General features: G+C 41.9%; 1 protein-coding gene across 1 annotated transcript; it reads right to left on the bottom strand.

Annotated features, from left to right (window-relative positions):
• Nucleotides 1-1,962: 1,962 nt before the first annotated feature.
• On the bottom strand, nucleotides 1,963-27,241 carry LOC129838666 (myoD family inhibitor domain-containing protein-like). The gene is made up of 5 exons (XM_055905787.1): nucleotides 26,729-27,241; nucleotides 26,295-26,457; nucleotides 24,353-24,481; nucleotides 9,115-9,438; nucleotides 1,963-4,584 (listed from the first exon to the last, which is right to left on the bottom strand). The coding sequence occupies exons 2-5, from the start codon at nucleotides 26,386-26,388 to the stop codon at nucleotides 4,331-4,333; spliced, it is 801 nt and encodes a 266-aa protein (XP_055761762.1). The 5' UTR covers nucleotides 26,389-26,457; nucleotides 26,729-27,241; the 3' UTR covers nucleotides 1,963-4,330.
• Nucleotides 27,242-27,946: the final 705 nt, after the last annotated feature.

Here is a 27,946-nt window from a genome sequence, read left to right as displayed (position 1 = left end):
GGTGGGCTAGGCGCGGGGGTTAATTGAGAGGTTAACAGGAGGTTTTGTCAGTCAAAGGTCAGTGCTGTGCTCTACCCGGCAGGGGGCCCGTGGTCTCCATGGTCCCTGCTAACCTTGCCGAGTGTTGGTGGCCGTGTTTCCATGTTCCTCCGCTGCGTCTACGTGAGATGCTCTCTAATAGAGAGGGGAGCCACACTGAGCCGTACTACAGACTACCTATTGTCTCAGTGATGAATAGTGGGAAAGATGAAAAAGGACAGTAGCGTAACAGAGTATCATAGGGTCTCTGGTCAGTGCTGTAGTCATACTACTGACCACCCACATGACACGCCGGTGTCATTTGAAGTCACACTATAGATAGATTTTTAAAAAATACTATAATACTATAAATTGCATAATTCATAAGTATTTTGGAAAGCAGACAGTATAATTACAGTACACCAGCCAATAGAGTTGGTCAAAGTAGAAAGCACACAGACCTGACTTGGAGACCACCACACATTGACTGCTGCCAACCAATTAAGGATGTACGGTACATATGACATACAGTGCATTCAGAAAGTATTCAGATCCCTTGACTTTTCCCACATTTTGTTACAATTTAATCCATTTTAGAATAACGCTGTATTTCCTCAATCTACACACAATACAACATAAATGTTTTTTTATTTCAATTTTTTTTTAAGTACAAAATTTAACATCACATTTACATAAGAATTCAGACCCTTTACTCAGTACTTTGTTGAAGCACCTTTGGCAGCAATTACAGCCTTGAGTCTTCTTGGGTATGACGCTACAAGCTTGGTACACCTGTATTTTGGGATTTTCCCATTCTTCTCTGCAGATCCTCTCAAGCGCTGTCAGGTTGGCTGGGTAGCGTCCAACCATCCCCACAGCATGATGCTGCCACCACCATGCTTCACGGTAGGGATGGTGCAGGTTCCCTCCAGATGTGATGCTTGGCATTCAGGCCAGAGTTCAATCTTGGTTTCATCAGACCAGAGAACCTTGCTTCTCATGGTCCGAGAGTCCTTTAGGTGCCTTTTGACAAACTCCATGCAGGTTGTCATGTGTCTTCTACTGAGGCTTCCTTCTGGCTACTATACCATGATTACCTAATTGGTGGAGTGTTGCAGATATGGTTGTTCTTCTGGAAGGTTCTCCCATCTCCACAGAGGAACTCTGGAGCTCTGTCAGTGACCATCGGGATCTTGGTCACCTCCCTGACCAAGGCCCTTCTCCCCCGATTGCTCAGTTTGGCCAGGCTGTCAGCTCTAGGAAAAGTCTTGGTGGTTCCAAACTTCTATTTAATAATGGAGGCCAACGTAGTCTAGGAGACCTTCAAAGCTGCAGAGTTTTTTTGGTACCCTTCCCCAGATCTGTGCCTCGACACAATCCTGTCTCGCTCTACGGACAATTCCTTTGACCTCATGGTTTGGTTTTTGCTCTGACATGCACTGTCAACTGGGGGACCATATATAGACTGGTGTGTGCCCTTCCAAATCATGTCCAACCAATTGAATTGACCATTGGTGTTGTAGAAACATCAAGGATGATAAATGAAAACAGGATGCACCTGAGCTCAATTGAGTCTTATAGTAAATAACGTACCGTAGATTTTTTAATTATTATTATTTATTTATTTTTTAAATCTGTTTTCGCTGTCTTTATGTGGTATTGTGTGTAGATTGATGAGGAAAAACATATTATACATTTTAGAATAAGGCTGTAATGTAACAAAAAGTGAAAAAAAGTGAAGGTGTCTGAATACTTTCCAAATGCACTGTATGTGCTTTAGCCATGTGTTCACCCTGTTAATCTCATGCCAATGCTAGGTACGGCATGACAAGGAGTGACAAAACAGTTGGCTAAAGTGCCAACAGATCTGCTTCCATGCCAGGAAAGTGTTACACAATGCTCATAGCAAATCTGAAGACAAGTAATAAAAGTTAATTTACAACATTCATACTTATTTTTTTAAATGTTTTATTATTTCAGACATGGTTCTGAATTAATGTATAACCTACAAAGTGTGTTGTATGCTAATGCAGTGAAAAGAGGTCTTCTAGAAGATAGAAACGGTGAAGACGGTACAGTATAATCACATACACATCAACTCATTGACAGAATATAAAAACATACTAGTTTGAGAGAAAAAAGATAAATACATGTAAACACTATGTCTTCACATTATCTATAGTGTTGTTCCTGTTAATAGGCCTGCGTATCCAGAGAACGACCGTGTTAGTTTATCATACGAATGTTAAGAGGTCTGCGGCTTAGTTTCATACAGCGTGCGACGGAACACTATCTGCTGCGGAGGTGTCCTTCCAACTCCTTTAAACATAACAACAATCGCCCATTAGAGGAGCAAGCCTAAGATGTGACATCACATTATCTTTGATGGTGTGAAGAGAAGGAACATTACCATTTAGAATAGCAACACACTAAATGAGTCCCCGTGTTAAGTATCACTAAAACAAGATCAAAGCAAATCTTTTCTTCCAGACCGAGGAAAATGATTCACCACGAACTCAACTTGATACACAGAATTAAGAGGGGGGAGAAAAATCTGCTGAAAAAAAAAAAATGTTGTGCATTAAGTTTAGGATTCTCTTCTCCTCCGAATCTGACAGTTCAGAATATTTCCTTTATTGTGTCGCGAGTCGTTCACTTGTAATCCAAAAGCCGCTTATGGCAAACAGGGTCAGCCATGTTATAATTCCTTGTCACTTTCTGTTACTAAAGAGTGCAGTTGAACAAATAATACTGGAGGCAGCATCCCAAATACATGCTAAATAACATCACAGAAGTAACCGTCGTACCGTACAGTATGTCAAAGTGAGTGTAAGACTGAGCAAATAATTGATCGTCAACAATATAAAAACATTGTTTCCTACAATAAGAAAATGTTGTGCAATTCACCAGTCGGACAAATGTTTTATCCCTTGTATATTCCAGGAAGCCAGTATTTCCAATGTGTATCCAGTATATTCACGGCTTGAAAGACTGACAGGTGAAAACCATGGTGAGAGTCTTCAGGATAGACTAAAACCATTAGCTCCAACAATATGGCTTTAACATTGCGTGAGGGCACACGCTACAGTATAACTCAAATGTTCATTAAATCATTAGTTATATCAGGCCAACAATCAGGAACAATCTGACAAGAATAATACTACTCATATCTGAACTGCTGACGGTAGGCCTAAATCAAAATCTCCTCTGATCTAATAACAGCAATGGCAGCATACTCCAGAGGCGGACAACCCAGACGTCCTTTAACTCCATGTTAACCCTGTAGGTAACCCTGCCTGTGATCCATCACTCCTTCTCAAAGAGATTTGTTGACACAGGTAGATATTTTGCTATTATTAGACTACGTAGCAAAAATGGTATCGTAACATCTGTCAAAAGAAACTGGGATGGGACAACTAACAAGCGATAGAGATTTTAGTTCTACGTTTCCGAGATTAGCATTGGTTATACGTAACGGAGCTTCATTTGTGCAGTTCTGTAAGTAACTCAAGGACACTTGAATCCGAAAGACAACTAAAATGTGTCTAAGTGATTAAATACATTGTTAACAGAAAAGGTATACACAAATCTACCGGATTTAGTGCTGATCTTCAAACTTCCTTTACGTGAAGCTTTTCAATACGTATCGTTCTGCAAACTACAGTAGATATGGACTAGAACTACAGCTGTTCTGATCGGTTGACGCACATTGTTCATGAATGGGTGTCATGAAGGTGTATTAATATGAGTAGGAAAAACACATCCCAGAAACATCAACGTTATTACAGTGTCATACAGTACTGACTAAAACACACAAAAAGGCTGCTAAATATCAAGGTAAAATATGTATTCCTTTGATTTTGCATCAGGCATTGACAGTTTGGTAGTGAAAGAGAAGAACACTTTTAAAGGCAAAGATGTCAGTCGGATAGGATTCCTGAAACGATAGAGATGATCTTCCTTTCCAATAAGGCATCTAAAGTAATACTTTTTAAGGAGCTGATTAACATAGTTGTCAACAGTAAACACACTTTGGTCAATTAAAATAACACGTTTATACTTGTGGTACGTAACAAAAGCATTTCTAAACTATTTTTGGCCCCTGCTTGGCCATGTTGGCAGAAAGGCCCAGTGTAGATTAATAGCTCTCTCTGTGGGCTTATAGCGAAGGCATGCACTTGTACACACGCACATATGCTAACATTAACCCACACACACTTTCCCTCTCTCCCTCCCTCTGCTGGAGTGTAAAGTACAGGTAGCAGTAGCACTACGGCCATCATTCCCAATCCCGTCCCCATCATGGTCCTTCCTATGTGGGGAAGCAGATGCCGCAGCACTCCATGCAGATCTCCAGGCAGTCGGAGGACTCGCAGCAGGCGTCCATGATGCCACAGTCCATGTCGTCGCAGGGGCAGTTGCAGTCGTCTCCCATGTCCTCAGCGCAGCAGCAGCAGCAGCAGCCCTCCGAGGTGCAGGTGCCACAGCTAGCCTGGGCCAGCACCATGTTGCACAGGGTCAGGAACTCACAGAACAGACAGGCCAGGATGCAGTGGACACAGCAGTCTGGGTCCAACATACCATGGCAATAGAGACGGGTGCAGGATGATGAAAAAGGATGAAGGATAGATGAAAAAAAAAACACAGAAAACCACAAAATGCATGATCAAATACAAAGCAAACAAACAGAAAACAAGAACTAAACCCTATTAAAAGCCAGTGGGAAAAATCTGATTAAACTCCTGCCAGGAACAGAGCGAGTTAATCCCTGGTCCTTTGTAATCAGAAGCCTTGAGCAGGGCTCAGGCAGTTATACAGTCACAAATCAGACTGGCCAATTACTCAGACACGTACAGTATGATAATGTCCTAACAGTAAATAGGGCAAGATAACAGACTAGCACTATTAACTGACAAAATAATTTGCAAAACAGACAGAACCACAGAATGAAATGGAACAACAGTAGTATAGTCAATACTAGAATATTGTCTCTATGGATGAAACTGTGTCCATGACTGTTTGTGTGTATTGTGTGGGCGTGAACCTGTGTGTGTGTGTGTGTGTGTGTGTGTGTGTGTGTGTGTGTGTGTGTGTGTGTGTGTGTGTGTGTGTGTGTGTGTGTGTGTGTGTGTGTGTGTGTATAAGAGAGAGAGTGTAAACTGAGTAGAAGATGCAGACTAAGCAGGGAGAGCCAAATGGAATCAGGGAAAATTCCAAAAGAGACTGAATTCCACTTTTGAGTTTTGATTAGCAGCTTTCTTAATAATTGGGGCATTATCATGCAAATGCAGACGTGATTACGTAAAGCTGATTAGCAAAGTCCGAATTCGTCTCCCTGGCAAATTGTTGTGCCAATGCTGCCGTTTTCCTCATCACTGATTAACATTCAACCTCTTCTTCGTCCTTTTACGTGGCTGGGGAGCACGACGCCAAATCACTGTTGTCTTCCAATGAACGGATGGAGAACCCTCCTCTCTGCTTCACCAATGAGACAGCTGCCGTTTTATTTTATGGAATTTATTATTCCGTTTTTTGTTCAGAACGTAAGTAATGTCATGCACTAACGGCCGTTACATGAAAATCAGGTGGTACACAGTAAAAACAAAAGACGGACAACAGATTTAGACAAAACAATAAGTAAAGAACATGTAGAATTAAAATAAATCAGCGCACATGCAAGCATTTTAAACAAATGTTAGTTGAAATGAATAAACATCTTTGTACTAAGTCCTGTGTACTACGTCACAGATCTCCTCTGCCGTGCTTTTTTCTGTACCATGCAAGGAGCTGAGAAGGCTCTCCCTACCACCCTCTCCGGCCAGAACATGCACCTCTACCCACACTGTAGTCAAAGCCCAGAAGAGCTTTGGAGCTGCAAGACATGGATATGGATGCAGACAAATGCCAGGACAATCAGAGCGCATTTTCAGAACTTTCATCTCAGCCTGTCAGAACGACAGGGCTCCTTTCTGACTGGGTTTGAGGAAGAGAACGAAGGAGAAGGAAAAGAGGAGAGGACGGGACGGGCTGAGGAATGCTGAACGCTCATGTTTGAGCAATCAAAGTTGGGGTTTTTCCCTGTTCCCCGACACAGGCAGGCTGCAAAGCTTGACCAGCGACGCTGTATCACATACAAACCAGATAGAATGAAACAATTGTGTTCCCAAAGATGTTTGAACGCAGATAAATCATAGGCAAAACTACAACGGAGACGCTTTCGAAGAAACTCTGCATTTTTCAGCTTTTGAAACGATGACATTAAGTTATTGAAAAAAAACATGAACTCATGATACTTTACATATTGTGCACCGTATTCTAGAACTGAAAGCGCGCGTGTACTACTAGAGAAAGTGGAACGAGCAGAACTTTGCCAATGTCAAATGTCAAATGATGAAACCTCAAAGCCTCTCAAACCTTGAAAGACGCCTTGCAATAATTAAGCTAGTACCAGAACAGTACACTGTTCTGATACAAAATGATCTAAATACTGTCCATAGCATCAAGCAGTTGGGGCATCTTAGTTAGCGATTCACTTGGATGTATAATTCAACAGCAGCGATTAGTGAAAACCTTACAGAAGGGGGCTGGGTCATGTACACAAGAACGCCAGACATCTCTCCTACCACAAAGAAAAATACGGCGCAAATTGACACCGCCTCAGTGAGAGATCGTTCATGTTTAATGTCAGGCCGCGGCGAAGATGCCCAGATTCTGGAGGGCCAAAAACAGCGGCGAGTGCATCAGAGGAAATTGTTTGAGACATCTGGGGGAAAAAACTCCAAAGGCTCACATCAAAAAGAGGAGCAGCATGACATAAAACAAGCTGGAATGGCTGCACACCATCGAGACCAAACGAAAACATTCAAAATGAAGAGAGACTGTTGGGTGGAGGGCCAGGATACTGCCTAGCTGCCTGCCAAGCACAGGGAGAGAGAGCGATTGAGAGGAGAGGCCCACCCCATGCGGTAGCCTTTACAGTGCAAGTCCATAACGCATGAACGAGGGTCAAACTTGTGGCTATGGGGAATATACACACAAACCAAGGTGTGACGACAGAGCAAAGAAAACAAAAGACAGCATTCCAAATCAGTCACCACAAAGGCCTTAAAAAGTATTGAATGGGACTTAAGGAGCTGAAATCATAATTGATTATACAACAAATAAAAAAACACAAAAAGACCCCAACCGACCCCCAGCCTGACTAAAAGACGAGCGGTAAACGACTCTTCAGTCAGTAGCGTATACAGAACTTATCACAGCTTTATTTCAGTGCTAGAGATCATGTGCCAAGAATGCTCTGTTGTAGAATCCCCTGAGCTCGGTCCTCTTCCAGAGGAGCTGTTTAGTAGCTCATTTCACAGGCAAACAGATTATGGTAATCCATGTAAACATTAAAACACAACAGCTTGCTGTTTTCCGCCGGGAAATAAATACTTGAGTGTGAACATATTGACTTGGAAAACACAAGTCGAAAAATAAGCAACACAAAAGCTGTAATGAGACGGACTTATTGAACTGTTGCTGCTATTTCTCTTTGCCAATTAAGACGTGGAAGAAAATATGACACCGGTGGAATACATCATTGGTGAATATTTAACTTGTATCATACCTTATATTTATAGGGAACTCTATCACTTGTTAGTCTTAGCCCTACCATCAATCTGCTGCATATTTCAAATAGCTTAACCTTGGTGAAGACAATCTCAAATTCCCCAATCCATAATAAAAACACACAGTGAGCTCCAAAAGTATGTTGTTTTGGCTCCGCACTCCAGCACTTTGGATTTGAAGTGATACAATGACTATGAGGTTAAAGTGCAGACTGTTAGCTTTAATGTGAGGGTTTCATTCAGGACTACCCAGAATCATGGTAGCATCCACATTACTGAAGGTGTGTTTGGAAACATCTTCTACTCTTATTCTACTCTTATACTTCTACTCTCCAAAACAAACAGCGAATGCATCCAACAAGGTTGTACGAGTCACAAGCTTGATGTAATCATTGTGAGCTATGAATATAGGACCAAATAATAAACGTGACTACTTTAACACACATAAGTGAATTTTGTCCCAATACTTTCGGTCCGCTAAAATGGGGGGACTACGTACAAGAAGTGCTGTAATTTCGAAACGGTTCACCCGATATGGACGACAATACCCAAAAATTATAGCTGGTAGTCTGCACTTTAACCTCAGTCATTGTATCATTTCAAATCCAAAGTGCTGGAGTACAGAGCGAACATTTTAAAAAATGTGTCACTGTCCCAATACTTTTGGAACTCACTGTATCACACATTTCACACTTCCTATCATCCCATCTTATTTTTACTCCCTCTTCCTCTATAAGACAAAGTAAAAAGACAAAGCGAGCGGAGTCAGAGACGAGGCGATGATAAGCAGGGAGCAGCAGGCAGGTTAGATAATGGATAGCAGATAACAGATAGCTGTTACAAGATAAAAAGAGGATGTGTTTGTGTGTGACTCCCAGACAGACAGAGCCACTGTTAATGAGGAGCCACAGTGGGGCTGGAGACTGGAGGACAGACATGGGCCCATGCAGAGGGAGGGAGGTATGAAAGGAGGGATGACACTTCGCAGGCAACCTGGGCGGCTCAGCCTCATTAGCGGGTCACACCTTACTGACCATTAGTCATTCAGAACGCCAATCACCTTCATAACACTCACCTCCGCACAACACCAGATGAAATGATGGTTCCCCCTGAATTGTAAAATCCATCCTTTCGGTTGTTGTTGACGAAAATAAAGCCATAGGAAGCAGGTCTTGACCAAATGAAAGTGTACTTTCATCATTAAAATAATACAACCGACAGAATCTGTTCATTTTTGACTGTCTATTCCTCCACAAATAGCCTTTTAATGGTGGAAGACCTGCACTAAAAAGGTGTTGATGAAGTGCTAGAGGAACGTCAAGCCAAGCAGACGAGGGATGTGTGTGTTCATTGTGTGATTATTAGTGTGTGAGTGACTCTAATGACCTTAAGTTGGAGCACAGTACTTACCTACTGGTGAGAGTGTGTGTTCTATATAAGACAGAGTATGTGTGTGTACAGTCGGCGCCCAGTACTTATAACTCACCCTCTGGTAACGTCCCAGGCTTGTGAGATCCGGTGGAGCTTCCCTTACTCCGTCTGCTGCTGTCGCTGTTGACCGACAGGCTGGAACGAAGCTGGCTCTGCATCTTCTGGGAGACGCCGGAACGAAGCTGGCTCTTTTGGGAGACGCCGGGCGATGGGTGCTGCTTCCTGTGCTGCTCCGCCCCACAGGAACATTGCCGGCGGATTCCATTGCCGTTACTCAGGCCGGTGGAGGATTGGTGGTCATTTTGACTCCTGGCAGAAGCAGTATCTTCTCCTCCCTCGTCGAGCTCTCCCTGCGCAGAGGCGGTAGGCTGGGGTTGAGCTGGATGGGGAAAGTTTTTTTATTTAAAAAATGTCACACTCCTCTCTTTTCAGTTAGAGAGCACTTACTGTGCTTTCAGCATGTTTGACTGAGAACATGGCATTTATTCTCGACTCAGGTTTTATAGAGAAGGATGTTTCGAAGGTTCAAGCTACTGCGTGTCTTTCTGTGCACATGACAAGTACCAAATAAGTCACTTAAGGTTACTTTTTTGTAACCCTCAAGACTTCTCGTTTTGATCTTTTCATACCATCAGAACAGATACGGGAATCCCGAGGCTAAACCTTCAACAACTGTCCTTTTCTTGTACTGCCATCGTGGAGCCTTAACAAATAAAAGAGCACAGGAGAAGATGCAACCCTCACCACAGCCAAATGAACACAAAGTACAGTATCCCTGTAGGTGAACAGTGAGTGAACAAGCGTTCTCACCCAGGTGAGAGTTAAGAGAAAGACTGATCATGCATTCCTGCCTCTGCTACAGTAGAGTAGTGATTTCCCTTCCCCTTTCTCAAAGCTCTGGCTCTTCACCCTCTTACAGTCGCTCCACGTGTGACAGGTAGCAGCCAGCCATGAAGAGTCAACCCCCGAACAAATGAACGTCGGGCATCTGATAAAATAAAGCGAGCGGTGACATTTCCAGTGGAAGAGACTCCTACACCTTCAGCTCTACAGGGAGCTAGCTCCTGCATTACCTTCCATCTGCATCACAAAGGAGAGACAAGTAGCAGCACGGTGACTTATTGATCTCCGTTGAATTATTCAGCTCTTTAGGGTTTCTCCCCCTTTCTTTTTCACAAACTCTGCATTTTAGGGTGCGAGTGCAGTACAAGCGGCGGCCCGGGCGGCAATACGACGCTCACAGGGGAACTTTGTTGGCGACAGCCACACGATGTAGTGTTGATTTGCAGAGTGCTACTACTGTACCTGAATTTCTCCAAGTCAAAGTGGATGCGCCAAACAGCGATCTGCATACGCCTGTTCTGTCGTTCCTGTCTGCTCACCAACTAGTACAAATTGTTAACAAGAGAAGGGAAAAATCGAGATCTAGCCAACCTTTTTTTTTAACAACACTCTCAGCACCCAGGGAGACCTCTCTGATGAGAATGTAGATGTAAAACAATGCAATTAAAAACAGACACTGCTTTGTCTCCTCGTACAGTGGTCCGCATGCTGCCTCTATAAACAAATAGACTTCTGGGATCAGGTTTCAATGCAATTTGAATTAGACAACTAGTTGGCACAAATGAGAATTCATTAGGCTCTGATTTAAACCCAGGTTGATAGATTTGACAGCTTTTTACGTGATATTGTTAGTAAACTACGGTGGCTAAAAAGGAGATTCAACAATTGCTTGCTGTTTTCTTTCACTATATCCACATGTAACTGGTGTGATATCAATTTTGTTCTTCTATAGTGAACATCAACAATCTATCCTGTAATAAGGCACATTTTGCAACAGTGGAATTCAGAATCGGCAACAAACACACCATTATATGAACTAGTACAGAAGTTATATTAAGCTTGTCTCACGAGTGGCGCAGTGGTCTAAGGCACTGCGTCGCGTCACTACAGCCTCGGGTTCGATCCCAGGCTGTGTCACAGCAGGCCGTGACCGGGAGACCCATGAGGCGGCGCACAATTGGCCCATCGTTGTCCGGCTTACGGGAGTGTTTGGCTGGCCGGGATTTCCTTGTCTCATCGTGCTCTGGCAACTCCTTGTGGCGGGCCGGGCGCCTGCAAGCTGACTTCGGTTGTCAGTTGGACGGCGTTTCCGCTGACACATGGGTGCGGCTGGCTTCCGGGTTCAGCGAGCAGTGTGTCAAGAAGCAGTGCGGCGCATGGCTCTCGACCTTCGCCTCTCCGGAGTCCGTAGGGGAGTTGCAGCAATGAGACCAGACTAACTACCAATTGGATAACACGAAATTGGGGACAAAAAGGTGTAAATGTAAAAAGTGATATATAATAAGCTCAATACCCTTTACTGACATAGCCTAGTGGGTGGGTACAAACACAATATGTAGGCAGGACTATGTGACACCACACTCTGGCCTAAAAGACGACATTTGCCTATGAAATAAATTACCCATAGCAGCTTGTGTAATAAAGCAGTCTCTTTTCTCATACAGAGGTCATGGAGGCCTCCACAAACGACCAACGCACAGTCTGTCTATTCTCTGCCTCAGCCAGCAGAATTACCTTTCCCTTTGGAGAAAGTCAAGCTTTCAATTTACGAAGTATAAATAGTTATTAGGAAACCACCAGATAAAAAAGCTGCGGTTTGGGTTTCCGACACTAGAAAGTGGTTCACGTGCGAGCCTAGGAAGACACGTTTCCAGGGACAGGTTCCCAGTGTCTCTGGCAGACATTTTTATTTGTATCCAGAAAAGGCAATGGGAGACGAAGATGGCATGATGAACCATGTAACCACACTGAACCAAGCCAGCTAGTAGAATGTAAAATATACTGTATAACTCCTTCTGGTAATAAGAGAGAAATAGAACTAGCAGCAATAGACAATAACAGTAAAACATCAACTTGGATAACAACTGTATACTCTATAGATCGGGTATACAATATAAATGCCTATGTAATATAAATGCACTACAAAGTCAATATTCCTATCCAGACAAGGAAACATATCCCCCATGAAAAAAAATAAATAAATTTGCTCCTCCCAGAAGTTTAAATAATCATAAGCGATTAAAATTGAACAGTTGAGTGGTTTACCACAAAAACTTGTTCGGATCTGGTGGACGTACACAACCTGACAGATCGTATTAAAAAAACATGTTTAGGAGAGGAGGAAAAAACACACTTCCAATTGGACTTCTAACCACCCTATTTCTAACACAACAACTGTTGAGAGTGTACATCTGTAGCTGAATAATACATGGAGTATTCCTCTACACAGGCTGTCAAACATATCAGAGGGAACTGGGGGGTGAGTGGTTCTTGACTGTCTAAGCAGCATCCCAATTTGGTCCCTTATATCTGACAGGCTCAAATATCTCGGGAGCATTTGTTTCTAAAAGGCCAGTGTTTGATGGATTCATGAAGAACACACAAATATAATTGCCATTTGTCACCAAGTCTTCAGCAAGTAGTACCCCACGCCATGGGGACAGCAGCGCCGGTGCGCCTAGAGCGCGCTACGGTCTGTGTGCGGGATCGCTCTGTATGTAAAACTGTGTATAAACACAAACGTTTTTTTTGTGTGCCAGAAAATAGGTCCTATAGGAAGAATTCAAAATTGCACCCAAAAGACACGAGTATATCACACTGACCCACCAGGAATATGAACATCAACTCATATGTCAAATATAAACAATAATATAACTAAGGAGGTCAAAACAGGGCAGCTTGGAAATTCTCATTTGCACACTACCATTATTATAAGTCGTAGGTAAGGCAGGAGCTCGATTGAAAAACTAGATCACTGTGCTTCTATGGCTCAATCCTTTTTAATATTAACGGGATAGAGAGTTGTGTTTGCAGAGACCTATTAGGATGCCTATCATAAAGAACATACAGTTAGTTATTCAAATGTCACATGTCAGCAGGCTAAACAGATCCATCCAGCCCCATCTCCTAATAGCTAGCCAGATACAGCATGCTTGTCAACTGCACTGTGGAATACTCACAGGAAGAAAATAAAACGGACAAATATGACAAACAAGATGTAAACTAATCCAACAGGAGCATCTCTTTCAAAAACACTGAAAGACACTTAAAATGGTAATTCTTCAAGTAACTTGTTTGTTTATCTTTGTACTCGTTACATATGTACATATTATAAACATGTTTCCTGTACATGTTCCGACCTTATACCTGGTTGATCGAAATGCTAATTTGTGAATGTGCCCATGACCTAGCAGCGGTCTCATCATCCCCTAAACAGCCTGGGGTGGCGTTTCCCCTCCTAACAAACACCCCTGTAATGTCTGGCTGGCTGGGTTGCTCAATCCAAAGGGATATATTTTCTCATTAGAAATTATACGTCTCCCATTCCCATAGTTATACACGCAAAACCAGGAGTATTATATGTAGAGAAGGGGGGAAAAAATAGCACCATAAATGTTATTACAAAGGCTCTGATTTAAAATTTTCCTTCGGCATATCAAAGCTCATTTACAGTTTGACCTTCCAACTCTGTGACAAGGACTTTCTTTATTGTGTCAGAGGACAGGTTGTTGGAAGCGACATGCAATGTCAGAATCATCATGGAGTTGTCCTTTCAACTACTCCAACTCAACACAACCCCAGGCTGTGATCATTGTACATGTGAGTACCAGGCGTAAAAATGGCATTTTAATTGCATTCAAATTGATTAAATAGAAAATCTAGCGTGAAAATGTTGATGAGTGTTAGGGTGCTGTAGCTTAGAATAGCCTGGATAAGCTAGTCCAACAAGCCTAGTCTAACTAATTAATGGAGACAGACTAGCATTCCCCTAAAACATGGTAAAGCAGGAAGACATTCAACACATGCAGCGTAACAGGAAAATGTATCATGCTTCAACAGAACAAAACATGTGACAATCTCAGGATGACTCTGTGGTGGTTGTCGTGGTAATGTCAGATCACTCCTATACTAAAAAAAGTAACCGTCCAACTGATCGCACACAGCTCTATTCAGCTTAGCCTAGTGACGACGGGCCATCTGTGCCCGTTGAGGGAACTAAATTACCTTCTCTGATAGGATACTCTATCAGCAGGATGTGACATGTTATGCGACAGATGTGTTTTAACTCCATTAGCCCTCCTACCCTCTATTCTGATGGTATTTTATAATATAGCATCTAACTCCTGGAGAAACATCCATATCTACAGTAATGTCTTATTTTCTTGCTGTTTTGAATGAGGAAAGTTACTACTACTCAGCTGGTTTTCACCGTGGCACACTTAATTCTCTGTGACAAATGATCATTCAAATTTGGGCCTTCAAATGTAACCTGCTGTAGTGATCTGACACTTGAGTGTTTTAATATTCTCTCTTTCCCTTGTTTGCAGTCTCTTCCCTATTTTAGACTGCCTCTCGCTCACCCTCCTGATAACAATGACAAGGAAAGCAGGGCGTCTGGGATTTACTCATTTCAAATTTGGTAATTTCGCCGCTGATTGAGGGGGAAAAAAATAACCCCTTCGGACCTTGTTCTGCTTAATTACATTTTACAGCGGAGAAGGCAACGTGAAAGACAAGCGCTTGATTCGACGACCTGAACCTTTCAGGCGCCCTTGGGGGAGGCGGAGGCTATCATCAATTATCCTTCGATTTCAAAACGGAACATTTGGCGAGATGAATATGTCTGACTGCTATCTAAATCATTAAAAACACCCAATGAGATGCCGTTTTCTCTGAAATGAATCGCATTGAGAGGAAAATCATTCACATTGTGCAAACGCCAAAAGCTCACAGGCGTAGAAGTTCTTCTCTTTCCCCCTCTTGTGTTGTGTGGAATTTGGTGTGGTGCTAATGTAGCATAACAGAACAGATCAAGGACATCGACCACAGCCTTAAAATCTGAGCACTGTTGAATTACTTTTCTCCCTCCTTTTCATCTAAGATTTTTTTTAAAGACCTGTGCTGTGATTCTGTCTTAAGTTTTATAAAATCCAAATTCCTCCCCAATCTGTTTGCATCTGAGAGCAACGTAGTAATCAAATGTAAACATGTCTTCACAAGTTTGAGAAAATTCACATATAGCACAGATTTATGCTTTACACAGGCATCTACCACATTTTCTATAAAGATCAATTATGACGTGACTCAGAGCAGGCCTAGGGGAGCTGCCAGACTCCATACTCGCAGAGTGCTCCACCCTCTCTCTAACAACTCAAAACCAAAATTAAGCAACAGCGAAGTGGAGTGAAGAGGGGGGGGGGGGGGTGCAGGGATGAGGAGATTATTTTCAATTTCAGTTACATTGATGACTCACAGATTCCACAAATGTCTAAATCTCTATGCTGAAGTTAGCTACAAATTCCACAGGAAACAGACTTGTTTGAAACTCAAACGGGGGACAATGCATCTGGAGGGAGGGCATTACTGTACTAACAGCACCTGAGAGGAGAACAGATGCATTCCAAATCAACAACAAAAAACGACAAAAGAAACTAGGCAAAACTGAGCTGTCCATAACAGCCAGCTAGTATAGGGTCTGTATGGGGCAGTCAGTCTATAAAGAATATCTATAGACATGGTTCCTTTATTTGCTCAGTATCAATCTGAGCATTAACCACAGCTAATGGGACAGCTGTGGGTCAACGGTCTTTGTCTTCAGAGGTGCCAATCAGGGCCTTAAGCTGTGTGATCAGACTAGGGGACAGAGGTGCTAGTCTGCCTCTGAGTACGTTTTTAACGGAGACGGCCGTATTGATTTCAGCTCGAGCCGGGGAGCGCCGTCTGCACGGTGTCTGAATGGAGCCAGCCCAGCCGGGTCCTCAGTCACAGTCCAGTGATCAGAGCCATGGCAGAATGACCTACCAGAGGTGGTGAACCTGCAAACATCGTGGGGGCACCATCACTAGAGATCTCTGTAATAGAAAAGGGTTTTAACCTTAATGTTGGAGCCAAAACCCTGTTAGAAGCCAAGTAATCCCTCCTGCACTGCTCTCATTTGAAGTGGGACCCTGTGTGTGTGTGTGAGAGAGAGAGCTTTCCTTCTCTCTTCTCCAAGGCAATCCCTCTGTGCTATGGAGTTGGTTTGGGAACCAGAGTGGAGCTGCACTAGGGCGTTGCTGTTCAGGTAATGCAGCAGAGCCTTTGTAGTAGAGTTGATACAGTGGAGCTCTGTGCACACCTGCTCTGACTGCTCCAAGAAGACAGGTAAACTAGGGAATGAGATCTAGGCCTGTGTGTTTTACAATTAATACAAAAAATGACAATTTGAATGTGTTTGAGTATTTAAATCCTCCCTCCAACATCGCAAAACAATATTTCGTTCTCCATACCCAATAACCTTGTTTGTTTGCATTATGGCGGTGATAAGATATCCACACATTTGAAATACTTGTGTATAAGATTTCAGTACATAGATGGCTGTGCATACAGTGCCTTCAGATAGTATTCAGACCCATTGACTTTTTCCACATTGTTACATTACAGCCTGATTCTAAAATGGATTAAATAAAAATCCTCAGCAATCTACACATAATACCCCATAATGAAAGTGAAAACAAGTTTGTAGGAATTTTTGCAAATGTATTACAAATAAAAAAACTGAAATACCTTATTTACATAAGTATTCAGACCCTTTGCTATTAGACTCGAAATTGAGCTCAGGTGCATCCTGTTTACATTTAAGTGTCTACAACTTGTTTGGAGTCCACCTGTGATTGGACATGATTTGGAAAGGCACACACCTGTCTATATAAGGTCCCACAGTTAGCAATGCACGTCAGAGCTAAAACAAAGCCATGAGGTCAAAGGAATTGTCCGTAGAACTCCAAGACAGGATTGTGTCGAGGCACAGATCTGGGGAAGGGTACTAAAAAATGTCTGCAGCATTGAAGGTCCCCAAGAACACAGTGGCCTCCGTCATTCTTAAATGGAAGAAGTTTGGAACCACCAAGACTCTTCCTAGAGCTGACAGCCTGGCCAAACTGAGAAATCGGGGGAGAAGAGCCTTGGTCATGGAGGTGACTAAGAACCCGATGGTCACTCTGACAGAGCTCCACAGTTCCTCTGTGGCGATTAGAGAACCTTCCAGAAGAACAACCATATCTGCAGCACTCCACCAAATCAGGCCTTTATGGTAGAGTGGCCAAATGGAAGCCACTCCTCAGTAATACACATGACAGCAGCTTGGAGTTTGCCAAAAGGCACCTAAATACTCTCAGACCATGAGAAACAAGATTCTCTGGTCTGATGAAACCAAGATTTAACTCTTTGCCCTGAATGCCAAGCGTCACATCTGGAAGAAACCTGGCACCATCCCTCTGGGGAAGCATGGTGGTGGCAGCATCATGCTGGGTGGATGTTTTGTCAGCGGTTAAGACTGGGAGACTAGTCAGGATTGAAGTAAAGATGAACGGAGCAAAGTACAGCGAGATCCTTGATCAAAACCTGCTCCAGAGCACTCAGGACCTCAAGATGTTCACCTTCCAACAGGACAACAACCCTAACCACACAGCCAAGACAACACAGGAGTTTCTGAATGTCCTTGAGTGGCCCAGTCAGAGCCCGGACTTGAACCTGATCGAAGATCTCTGGAGAGACCAGAAAATAGCTGTGCAGCAACGCTCCCCATCCAACCTGACAGAGCTTGAGAGGATCTGCAGAGAAGAATGGGAGAAACTCACCAAATACAGGTGTGCCAAGCATGTCGCATCATACTCAAGAACACTACGCTGTAATTGCTGCCAAAGTGCTTCAACAAAGTACTGAGTAAAGGGCCTGAATGCTTATGCAAATTTGATATGTTTTTGAACTTTTAATAAATTAGCAACAAATTCTAAAAACGTGTTTTTGCTTTGTCATTATGGGGTATTGTGTGTAGATTGATGAGGGGGGAAAACAATTTAATACATTTTAGAACAAGGCTGCAACCTAACAAAATCATTTCACTTAAGTATTCTCAATCTCTTTTTTTGTTTAAAACATCCACAATGACACTTCTGGAAATGCTCATTTGAATGCTTGAAATGTCCAATATGAAATCCATCTACAGCAAGACAATGAGGAAATAATTACAATGGCCATTTGAAATCAACCCCTGTGCTACCATTTCACCCTATTTATACTCTTTTTGATTCCATGACCCACTGGTAAGTAATCACTTGAAAATTACACCTCTGTTTTTAATGCGCTCTTGCTTTAGACACATTTTTTTTCAGTAGAGACAGGGGTCTACTGGATTACAAGATGTAGCTCTTGGATAACAACAACCATGCTGTTCTTTTTGGCAGAAAGAAGAGCACAAAAACAATGAGACACATTTTTTGAATTTTGATGATATAGGAACGTTTCTGGAGTTCACAGGATCTTACCCTGTTTACTAGGGTGCTACATTTTGTATGCGGGTCTAACTCATCTTTACACAACGCTATTCAAAACAATGACGATTGCTGGATCTCTCACTATTCTGCATTCATTTCATAGATGCTATATTGAGGCATCAATAAGCAAGCTCTTCTGCAACAATTCATCGACATACATCTACCATTGAAGGTGTCAAATATGAACTACCTAAAAAGGTAATATCTGCACCCGGGTAATAACCTTGAAGCTTCCAGAGTAAAAGCACAATCAGGGATTCACACAAAGGCCACACTAATGTCTTTCTTTTCAAGGCGACAGCCATGTTATTTGACCTCACGACTTCCCTTCAGAATTTCCCTCAAGATAAAATAAATAAATATTAATAATCAGTTCAGCAGCCAGGGTTCTTCTTTATCCACTGCGAGAGCACTTCAACTATTTGACAATCACAGTGAATAATGTGGCGATTAAACACCTAAAACTGGCGTTAGGTCATGGCAATTTATTTAAGGCCCGGGCCTGCAGAGCCAAAGCCCAGTCTGGAGGAGATATCACCTGAGTGTATTCCCTTAGGGCTCGAGCCACACAAGACCCTACTAGCTGGCACATACTGGGGCCTTACAGGCAAAGTGCTCTAACAAAAAACAGTGACCTGAACATACATGCCCTTCACGCTTTGCATAATTAAGGTCAGAAATAACTTGAGCTAAATAATGCAAGTTTAACTGTTGAAGAGTAACTTCTACTACTAAGTTGTAGTGAAACAACTCAATTCTGGTCTTAATTTTAACAGTTTGCGGCAAAAGTGATATATTTGTCTTTTAGTAGTAAATCGAGCTCTATTTACCCCTAGCGGATCAACTCTACTCTAGCTTGAGAAGGTTCCTCTATGTCATCTCAAAGGAGGAGTTCGGTATGAAGTACACTCCCTTCTAGATGTGCTGGGTGGTACCACCTCAACGCTTACTATAAAAGCCGATGACAGCGTGCCTTATTTGGCAATGGTCTGCCAATGTGTGCCAATATATTTAGCAAAATGCTTCCTTGACTACTGACGTTAAACGAAATTCAAAATGCAGTAAGGCTCGTTTCCACATATGATCAAATTCAACATTTTTGCTTACCGTTTCACACAGCCACCTGTGCTTTTATGAAGAAAAGAAAAACATGTACACTACTGTTCAAAAGTTTGGGGTCACTTAGAAATGTCCTTGTTTTTGAAAGAAAAGCAAATTTTTTGTCCATTAAAATAACATCAAATTGATCCAAAATACAGTGTAGACATTGTTAATGTTGTAAATGACTATTGTAGCTGGAAACAGCTGATTTTTAATAGAATCTAACCCACAAATGCTGATGCTCTAGATACTCAACTAGTCTAAAGAAGGCCAGCTTTATTGCTTCTTTAAATCAGAACATCAGTTTTCAACTGTGCTAACATAATTGCAAAAGGGTTTTCTAATTATCAATTAGCCTTTGAAAATTATAAACTTGGATTAGCTAACACAACGTGCCATTGGAACACAGGAGTGATGGTTGCTGATCATGGGCCTCTGTATATATTCCATAATTGTATGTTATTATTATTATATATTTTTTTTAATTAGCCGTTACCAGCTACAATAGTCATTTACAACGTTAACAATGTCTACACTATTTCTGATCAATTTTATGTCATTTAAAATGGACCAAAAAAATTGTCTTTCATTCAAAAACAAGGACATTTCTAAGTGACCCCAAACTTTTGAACAGTACCTTAGTGTGAGGATTATACGTTTATATTCATTGCTACATCCATCGTCAAAAGACAGATGACAATGGTGGTCATGCTAACTATTTTCCCAATCGCTATGACTGGCACAGTCTGCTAAAACAGTTGGCTCATAGTTCACTGGTTGTGAGTTCTAATCCCACAAAGAGCAGATATTTGTCCTGTGCCCATATACTTTTAATTCTGAAAAGTGAAACTATACCTGTAACAGGGGGGTCTCCCTGGTAGTAGTAAGTATTTCTTTCTTTTTTACAGTGCCCAAAACCAATTAGAGTACATTTGACCATTATATTTAACCTTTATTTAACTAGGCAAGTCAGTTAAGAGCAAATTCTTATTTACAATGACAGCCTACACCGGACGACGCTGTGCCAATTGTGCAACGCCCTATGGGACTCACAATCACGGCCGGTTGTGATACAGCCTGGATTTGAACCAGGGTGTCTGTAATGACACTAGCACTGAGATGCAGTGCATTGGACCACTGCACCACTCGTGAGCCCCCCAAAAAGAGCTACTGCAATGCGGGTTGGATTGAATTGAATCCCTGATTTTCATTTTGAAGGTGATGATTGCACTATTCTTCCCAAAGCAAGAACACAATAAATATCGAACTTACACCACAGGTGGCAATAGATAAAGAACTCAGCGCCTTACCACTGTGGGCCAACTGTCCAGAGCCTAATATACTTGCAATGAACAGAATTGTACTATCAGTGTGTGCCAGTGGGCTTCTGGTAAGTATGCTTTAGTGAGAAAGTGTTGGGATCAGGTACAACTAAGTTTACCCACCAGCAAAATGAATATTTATGAGCATCTCCCCACCCACAACTTCACCTGAACGCATAATTTTGGGGGGAAGGGGTTAGGCAAAGGCTGATATTGGGGTTGAAGTTCCCCTTTAAGACAGAAATAGACAACATTTTCAAATAACAAGCGCCAGCTATTCCGTTTTGATTCAGGCTAATAAAAAACAACAGACCCAGACAGATCCCATGCAGCCTAGGGCACCCAACAAGTTGGAAATCGGACAGCGGGAGGAAAGAAAAAGGAATAAAGTGGCACTACGTGGTCAGTAAGATGATTTCCTGTTTCAGTAAGCGAGGGCTTCATTAGAGTCAAGCAGGCCCTCTATACACAGATTAGGTTTTTAATCATTGTTTGAAGTGACTAAAACATGTTCCTGTACCTTTCGCTCAAAAGGAGATTTGTCGTCTCCCTCACTTTCATATTCCCCAAACACACAGTCTGTGGGGGGTGACCACAATTGCTACATTAAAACTGGTGGCACAGACTTCTTTATTTTTTAGATGAAGGGATGCATTTCACATGCAAGTAATGCAGAACACCATACAGTACACTACATTGCCTACACTTAGGGCTGGCACAATAACCATGTAACCGAAAGTCACGGATGAAGAACTACATGAAAATAAAATAACAGTCATAGCCCTTTAAAAAAAATATATATATATATATATATACATAAAATTAGGGTGTGGAACGAACAGCTGACTTAAGACAGGACGGTCTACATTAGTGTGGCAATTTGACTCATGTACACTCACAATGGCTGCCTGGTATTGTGATGCAATAAGTGTAATGTAGAAAGTCCATTAAAATGATGCCTTGGAATGTATTTTTGTCAGGAAGGAAGAGGAGAAAATTGACTTCAACGTTTTTTTTAAACCCTTTTCTTGCTATTCCGTTATTACGGTGACCGCGGTCATTTGGGTGGCCAATTACCATCAGAACACCTACTTACACCTGCTAGCTACAGTAGAGACCTTAGTTTGACAAGTTCTTGCTTAAAAATCCCTGTACGAAGCTGCGCCGGTAAACAAACCAATTGGAAGTCATTAGCGTAAGACCGGAAAAGCGCCCTAGAAATGTTTAACAGCCTAGAAACAAAGAGCTGCTGCATCAGCATGTAAACAATCCTCGTACAGCTACATGGATGGAAGCAATCAGGTTTTTGTTGCTATTAGTGTTGCCTGACAACACACTCTCCTTATGGAGTGGCAAACACAAGAGGGTTTTAGAGGAGTTCGAGTTGCTGCTTTTTCTGATTCTACTGCTGTACCATTCTGACCTGGAATGTGGCTAATCAAGTTTGTTTCAAACAACAGTCAATCTTGAGGTAATGAGATTGCTTTAGCCTGTTGGCAAAAGACAGTGTGATTTAAGTGTAAAATATTGCTTTGGCAAACTTGGCAGGTTAAATGACGAGCAGTAAGAGGCATTGTGAGTGGGTTAATAGTGACACCTCCAGACAAGAGATTGGTTGGTAGTGAATTGGCAGAACATTCTGGAAAGAACTGTGATAATAGAAACAACCTGTTCTGTTCTAACTCAGTGGGACTCGGAGTTGGAAATAGGTTGACATTCACTTTCCACTCAAAAACAAAACGGTGAGAACTTTCCAATCAATTTATTTGTTTCCCCTATTATTTCTGCTGAACAAAAGGGCACAACGACACATGAGGAAGCGTTTACATTGCTTAACCCTTTACACTCGTGGGAATTGAAATGTTTTACAGAAGAAATATGAAAAGCATATGCATAACCATTGTAACAGTTGAAAGGGAACCGTTTGGCGATAATGGGACAATTATTACATTAAAGAGGTGAGGACACAACAGTTCACCTGACAAGACTGAATCCAACCATTACACTGCTGATTTTATCTGCATTTCACATTTACTGTACATTTTACCCGCATTTGTTGATAACAAAATCTGAAAATACTCTGGAGACATTCAGTACCATGATAAGACTATTCCTGGAAAATGTGAGGTAGGTGCATCATAAGACCAAAAAAATGACAGGAGTTTGGTTGAGTGTCTCCAAGTGGCCACAGACCACACCTCGCCAAAGTGTGCACAGCACTTTTATAACGCAAGGAACAGTCTTTAACTCTTGCCGCGTGCGGTGCTCAACCTCAGAACCCATACAGTGCTGTGAAGCCCAGAGCCAGAGCTCTGACGTCATGTATAGCATGTTAATGTACAGCCACAATGTTCCAATTTAGAAGCTCATTATTTTCAACTTGTATACCGGTATGAGTGTAAAGGGTTAAGAAACAACCAAGAGTGTATCACCTTGACTGCAAAATAACCACAGACTCCTTTGTTGTTGCTATGGCCCCTTCTTTCGTTAGTAACTGGATAATTCAGGCCTGTAGCATATTTACATGAGTCACTTAGCACACAGTTTCCCAAACTCAGTCCTGGGGGGACCCCCCCGGGTGCACATTTTGGTTTTCCCCTAGCACTACACAGCTGATTCAAATAACCAACTCACCATCAAGCTGTGATAATTTGAATCAGATGTGTAGTGCTACGGCATAAACCAAAACGTGCACCTAGGGGGCCCCACCAGAGAGTTTGAGAAACCCTGATTTAGCAGACGCTCTTATCGAGAGCGACTTACAGTTCGTGCATTCATTTTAAGATAGCTAGGTGGGACAACCACATATCCCAGTACATTTCTCCTCAAAGTAGCTATCAGCAAAGTCAGCGCTAGTAAGGGAGATTTTTTTATCTCACAAATAAAAGGACAACTAAGCATGTTATTCTGCTTCACTCTAAACATGGCTACAGTGCAAACACACTAAAACACTATACGTGCCTTCTAAAATGATTTAAGTGCACTGAAAGCTGAAACAAGTGGGCCTAGACAGTGAAAGCCAAACCACAACAGGATTTCCTCACTCACACTACAGAAAGCTGAAGGGTTAGAAGAGCAACCATGCCAACTATTGGCCAGTATAGCAGAATGAGAGAACACGCATGCTACTTCATCCCATCTTGCCATTTCTCTCTGAAGCTGGGAGGGTAACTTTTCAGAGGGACCATCTGTCAACGGGCATACGTCACTCTGCCACGGGGCCTAGTGACAACAAGTGTTGATTGATGATGCCAGCTTATGACAAGTCCAAAGGTCCTGACAGAACATGTTCATGACAAAAACATTAGTCAGGTATGATAGCTGGGCTTGCCTACTGCACAAGGCTATATGTGTTTAGAGTGTTTCTGTCAATGCGTACAATACAATTGTTAGGTATTGCGTTTTGTGTGGATCCCAGGAAAGTAACAGATGAGGATCTGGGCAAACACGTAACAGTAGGATTTCCCGAGGTGCCCCTGATTGTAACACTTACTTCGAACAGGGTCACAATAGGTCGTGTTTTCCCCCGTCACGTGACTTTGTCCTTCAGTGGACCTGCCTCTGGGACACGATGTTCCGGATGGGTTTGTAGTTGAAGGTGATCCGTTACTGCCACAAGCATCTAGGATCAAAGCACACAACATAAGAAAATGAACAACTGGTTAGCAGAAAAAGAAGGTGGGGGAGAGAGAGACAGAGACATTGTTTGCATGTACTCCCACTGAACAACTCAACTGGTCAAATTAAAAGTTGCATTATGTACTTCTACTCAGAAACAGATGTAAACGGTGAGGAGAAGGTCAACTTCGGTGGACGTAATACTAATATCAGGGACAGAAGGACAAGCCAAGTCAGGGCCGCCTTATTTTTTGCCAGAGAAAACATTGTCCGTTGTCGAAAGGCTACACAACAGAGTCGGGAGCAAGGCGGTTCAGGTAAAAGCCAATGCCAGATTTCTGGATCTCATTTTCTCTACTCTCGGGTGTGCACTACCTGCCAAGATTGTTACAACCATAAAGACAGCCTTCATCTACATTGAAAAACGTACGTAGGCAAAAACCTGCTCCGATAACTATGCAAAAGGTCAGACCCATCTCTCTGAGTGACATTATTAGTACTATGTGATCCCTCATCAAATACTGTACAATAAATGATCAATGCAAAAATGCCATCTCCATTCCTGCTATGTTTAGCTAATTGGCTACAACGTCAAAAACATCTACAATGTCTTTATGACATAAAAAAAAGAGGACCAAGACGCACTTCATGCAATTAAAATGCCTTTATTTGTATGGCATGTTCAATGGAAACAAAGTTTTAAAATTCTCACGCGTTTCAGCTGCATGACCTTTGTCAGGGAGTCTATGACATAGTTGAAAAAACAAATTCCGTTTGCTTCAGATAATTCCTGTTTTTTGGGAGGGGTGGGGGGTTATGTTTTGGTTGTAACCATAGCCCTTTCATGTTGTTTGGTTCTGGAAAATAAGGTGACGAATGGCTCAGCACAACATGGCAAATGTTATTTTCCTTAGCCGGATGATGTATTTGTTGCAGGCCTGTAATGCTGCCGCTCTGTTTAGTAAGCAATGGCAGATAGATGAACGAGCCACAGTGGCTCTAGATAGATATGGCCCAATCTTAGCCAGAGGCAGGGGCTGATAGATGGCAAGTCTTTAGTCTTGGTGTGACTCCCTCCCTCTCAGATCGATGCACACTTACAGTAGCAGTGTGTGATGCATCGCTGTATTTAGTGATTACAGTTAGAAATAAATTAGCCTATTCTCAGAACATCTACAGCCTCCTGAGAGAGGGGAAATCCAGTCTGAACTGAGAAAGGCTTTGAAGGTCCAGCGAAAATCCATTTGCCACCCGTCCCTGTGATTGCTTACTCTGTCCTACTTTGCTATTTTTGACAGTGCTGTAATGATGCTTGGTATAAATAGGATGGGTAACGGTTCACTGGCTGTTGAAAGAAGGAAAAGGAAAAAAACATGGCCAAGCTTATTTTACATGTGATAATCTCACGGCAACTAGAAAGTTAATTAAAAACTATAATTGGCTGTGGTTCCTGCTAATAGTCACCAAGGCTTTCCTTCAATCTTTATTGCGAAATAATGAAAACATTAACATGCCTAATGCTGGTGCATAGATACTGATGTCTGGTAAAACGACAGGAATATAATTTAGCGGGAATGGGTTCATGTTGGTTGTTATTATTGTTCTCGGTGAACTGATGGATTTTGACATGCAAGGAAAATAAGATCATGATTTCAATGATGACTACATTTCCATCTTGACCAAGTTATTATTGTTGGAATATTCCCTCAATGGTAAATTGACACCAGTGTTCATTGAAAGTGAGAGACGTAGAGCACCAGTACAACACCTTCACCAAACAAGTAAACAACAATTGGATAAGAGTCATGTTGTCATACCGTGAGAGTTTGGGAGAAGAGGACTTGTCTCCTGTTGAAGGTTCTTCCCTGGCCCAGCAGGCCCTTCCGGAGGTAAGACGGTCTCCGTGGACATGAGACAGTCCTCTTGGAGAGATACACGACAGATAAAGATGAGCCTCCTTTTCCTCCTTAGCCCTTAACCCTGGGAAGTTGAATGTAGACTTGAGTAACAAACTACCACTCAAGTTAACGACAATGCTGGTTCTCTCTCATAGAGAGCAGAGTATGAGTGACGTCAACCCACAATATGTCGTTAAAGTTAGTGGAATTTTCCCACTTTACTGCCTTACAGAAACGGGAAGGAAACCTGCAACTAAGTCGTTTACATTTATACATATGTGGTTATTTATTATCGAATAAATCACATAGGCCTACACTGTAAACACATGCATAATAAGTTTGTTGATAAGTACCTTACAAACATGACAACTCCCTGCGCCCAAGTTTGACTTCTTCCCATCCCTCCTCCATAGTGAAACGCCTTCTCGTTTGAAAATGCTGCACTAGTTGTACAATCAAATATCTCCAAAGTTATCAATACGTTTCCAATGATCCGCTTTATTCCGATTATCGCGCGGGGAAAGTTGTAATATTACTCCTAATGTCCTCGACGTTCTGCTGGTTCGCTTGATAAAAGTTTGGTCAAAAACATGTTCATCATATCCGGATTCCGAAAACCACTCGGCCAGCTGCAGAAATTACAGCAGAGAGCTCGTGTGCAGTGTCTAAAAGACCATGGGAAAAAGTTGGAAAAGTCAACTTTGACGTGTAAACTATTGCCACTTGACTGTATCCTACACAAAGTGTCCTCAATGTATAGCTGCTGCGTATTTGCTCTGAAGATTATTATCTGTTTGTGGACAATTTCCCTGGTTAAATCTGTCAATATCATTATAGTGATATGCATCGATGCACCTTGTCCAATAATGATGCAGATCGTCCTCCCAGTCATCACGACTCAAATAGTTTTTTATCAAACTATTAAGCTGATCACTACTGAAGTTTCAAACGTATTGTATAGTAATTTTACAACATAATACGTTGCATGGACTCAAACTGTGCAATAATAGTGTTTAAAATGATTTTTGAATTACTACCTCATCTCTGTAACCCGCGCATACAATAATCTGTAAGGTCAAGCAGTGCAATTCCAATACAGATTCAACCAGGGAAATTGTCCAATGCCCTGTAAAGAATGGCACCTATTGGTAGATATTTATACAGTGCCAGTCAAAAGTTTGGACACACCTACTCATTCCAGGGTGTTTCTTTATTTTTTATATTTTCTACATTGTAGAATAACAGTAAATACATCACAACTACGAAATAACGCATATGGAATAATGTAGTAACCAAAAAAGTGTTTAACAAATCAAAATATATTTTATATTTGAGATTCTTCAAAGTAGCCATCATTTGCCTTTATGACAGCTTTGCACACTTGCCATTCTCTCAACCAGCTTCATGATGTAGTCACCTGGAATGCATTTCAATTGACAGGTGTAAAAGTTAAATATTGGAATTTTATACACAAGATAGCCCTATTTGGTAAAAGACCAAGTCCATATTATGGCAAGAACAGATCAAATAACCAAAGAGAAATGACAGTCCATCATTACTTTAAGACATGA

This window comes from Salvelinus fontinalis, chromosome 39 (genome assembly GCF_029448725.1).
Source record: "Salvelinus fontinalis isolate EN_2023a chromosome 39, ASM2944872v1, whole genome shotgun sequence".
Lineage (NCBI taxonomy): Eukaryota > Metazoa > Chordata > Actinopteri > Salmoniformes > Salmonidae > Salvelinus > Salvelinus fontinalis.
This window is presented reverse-complemented; position numbering and strand designations above follow the sequence as displayed.

Excerpts from the sequence above, each read along its gene's own strand:
- LOC129838666 (XM_055905787.1), bottom strand. The coding sequence starts at position 26,388 with ATGTCCACGGAGACCGTCTTACCTCCGGAAGGGCCTGCTGGGCCAGGG. Across the intron at positions 9,439-24,352 it reads CTATTGTGACCCTGTTCGAA|CTCAACCCCAGCCTACCGCC; the intron begins GTAAGTGTTACA and ends TTCCCCATCCAG. Across the intron at positions 4,585-9,114 it reads GCCTGGGACGTTACCAGAGG|ACTGCTGTGTCCACTGCATC; the intron begins GTGAGTTATAAG and ends TGTTGGACCCAG.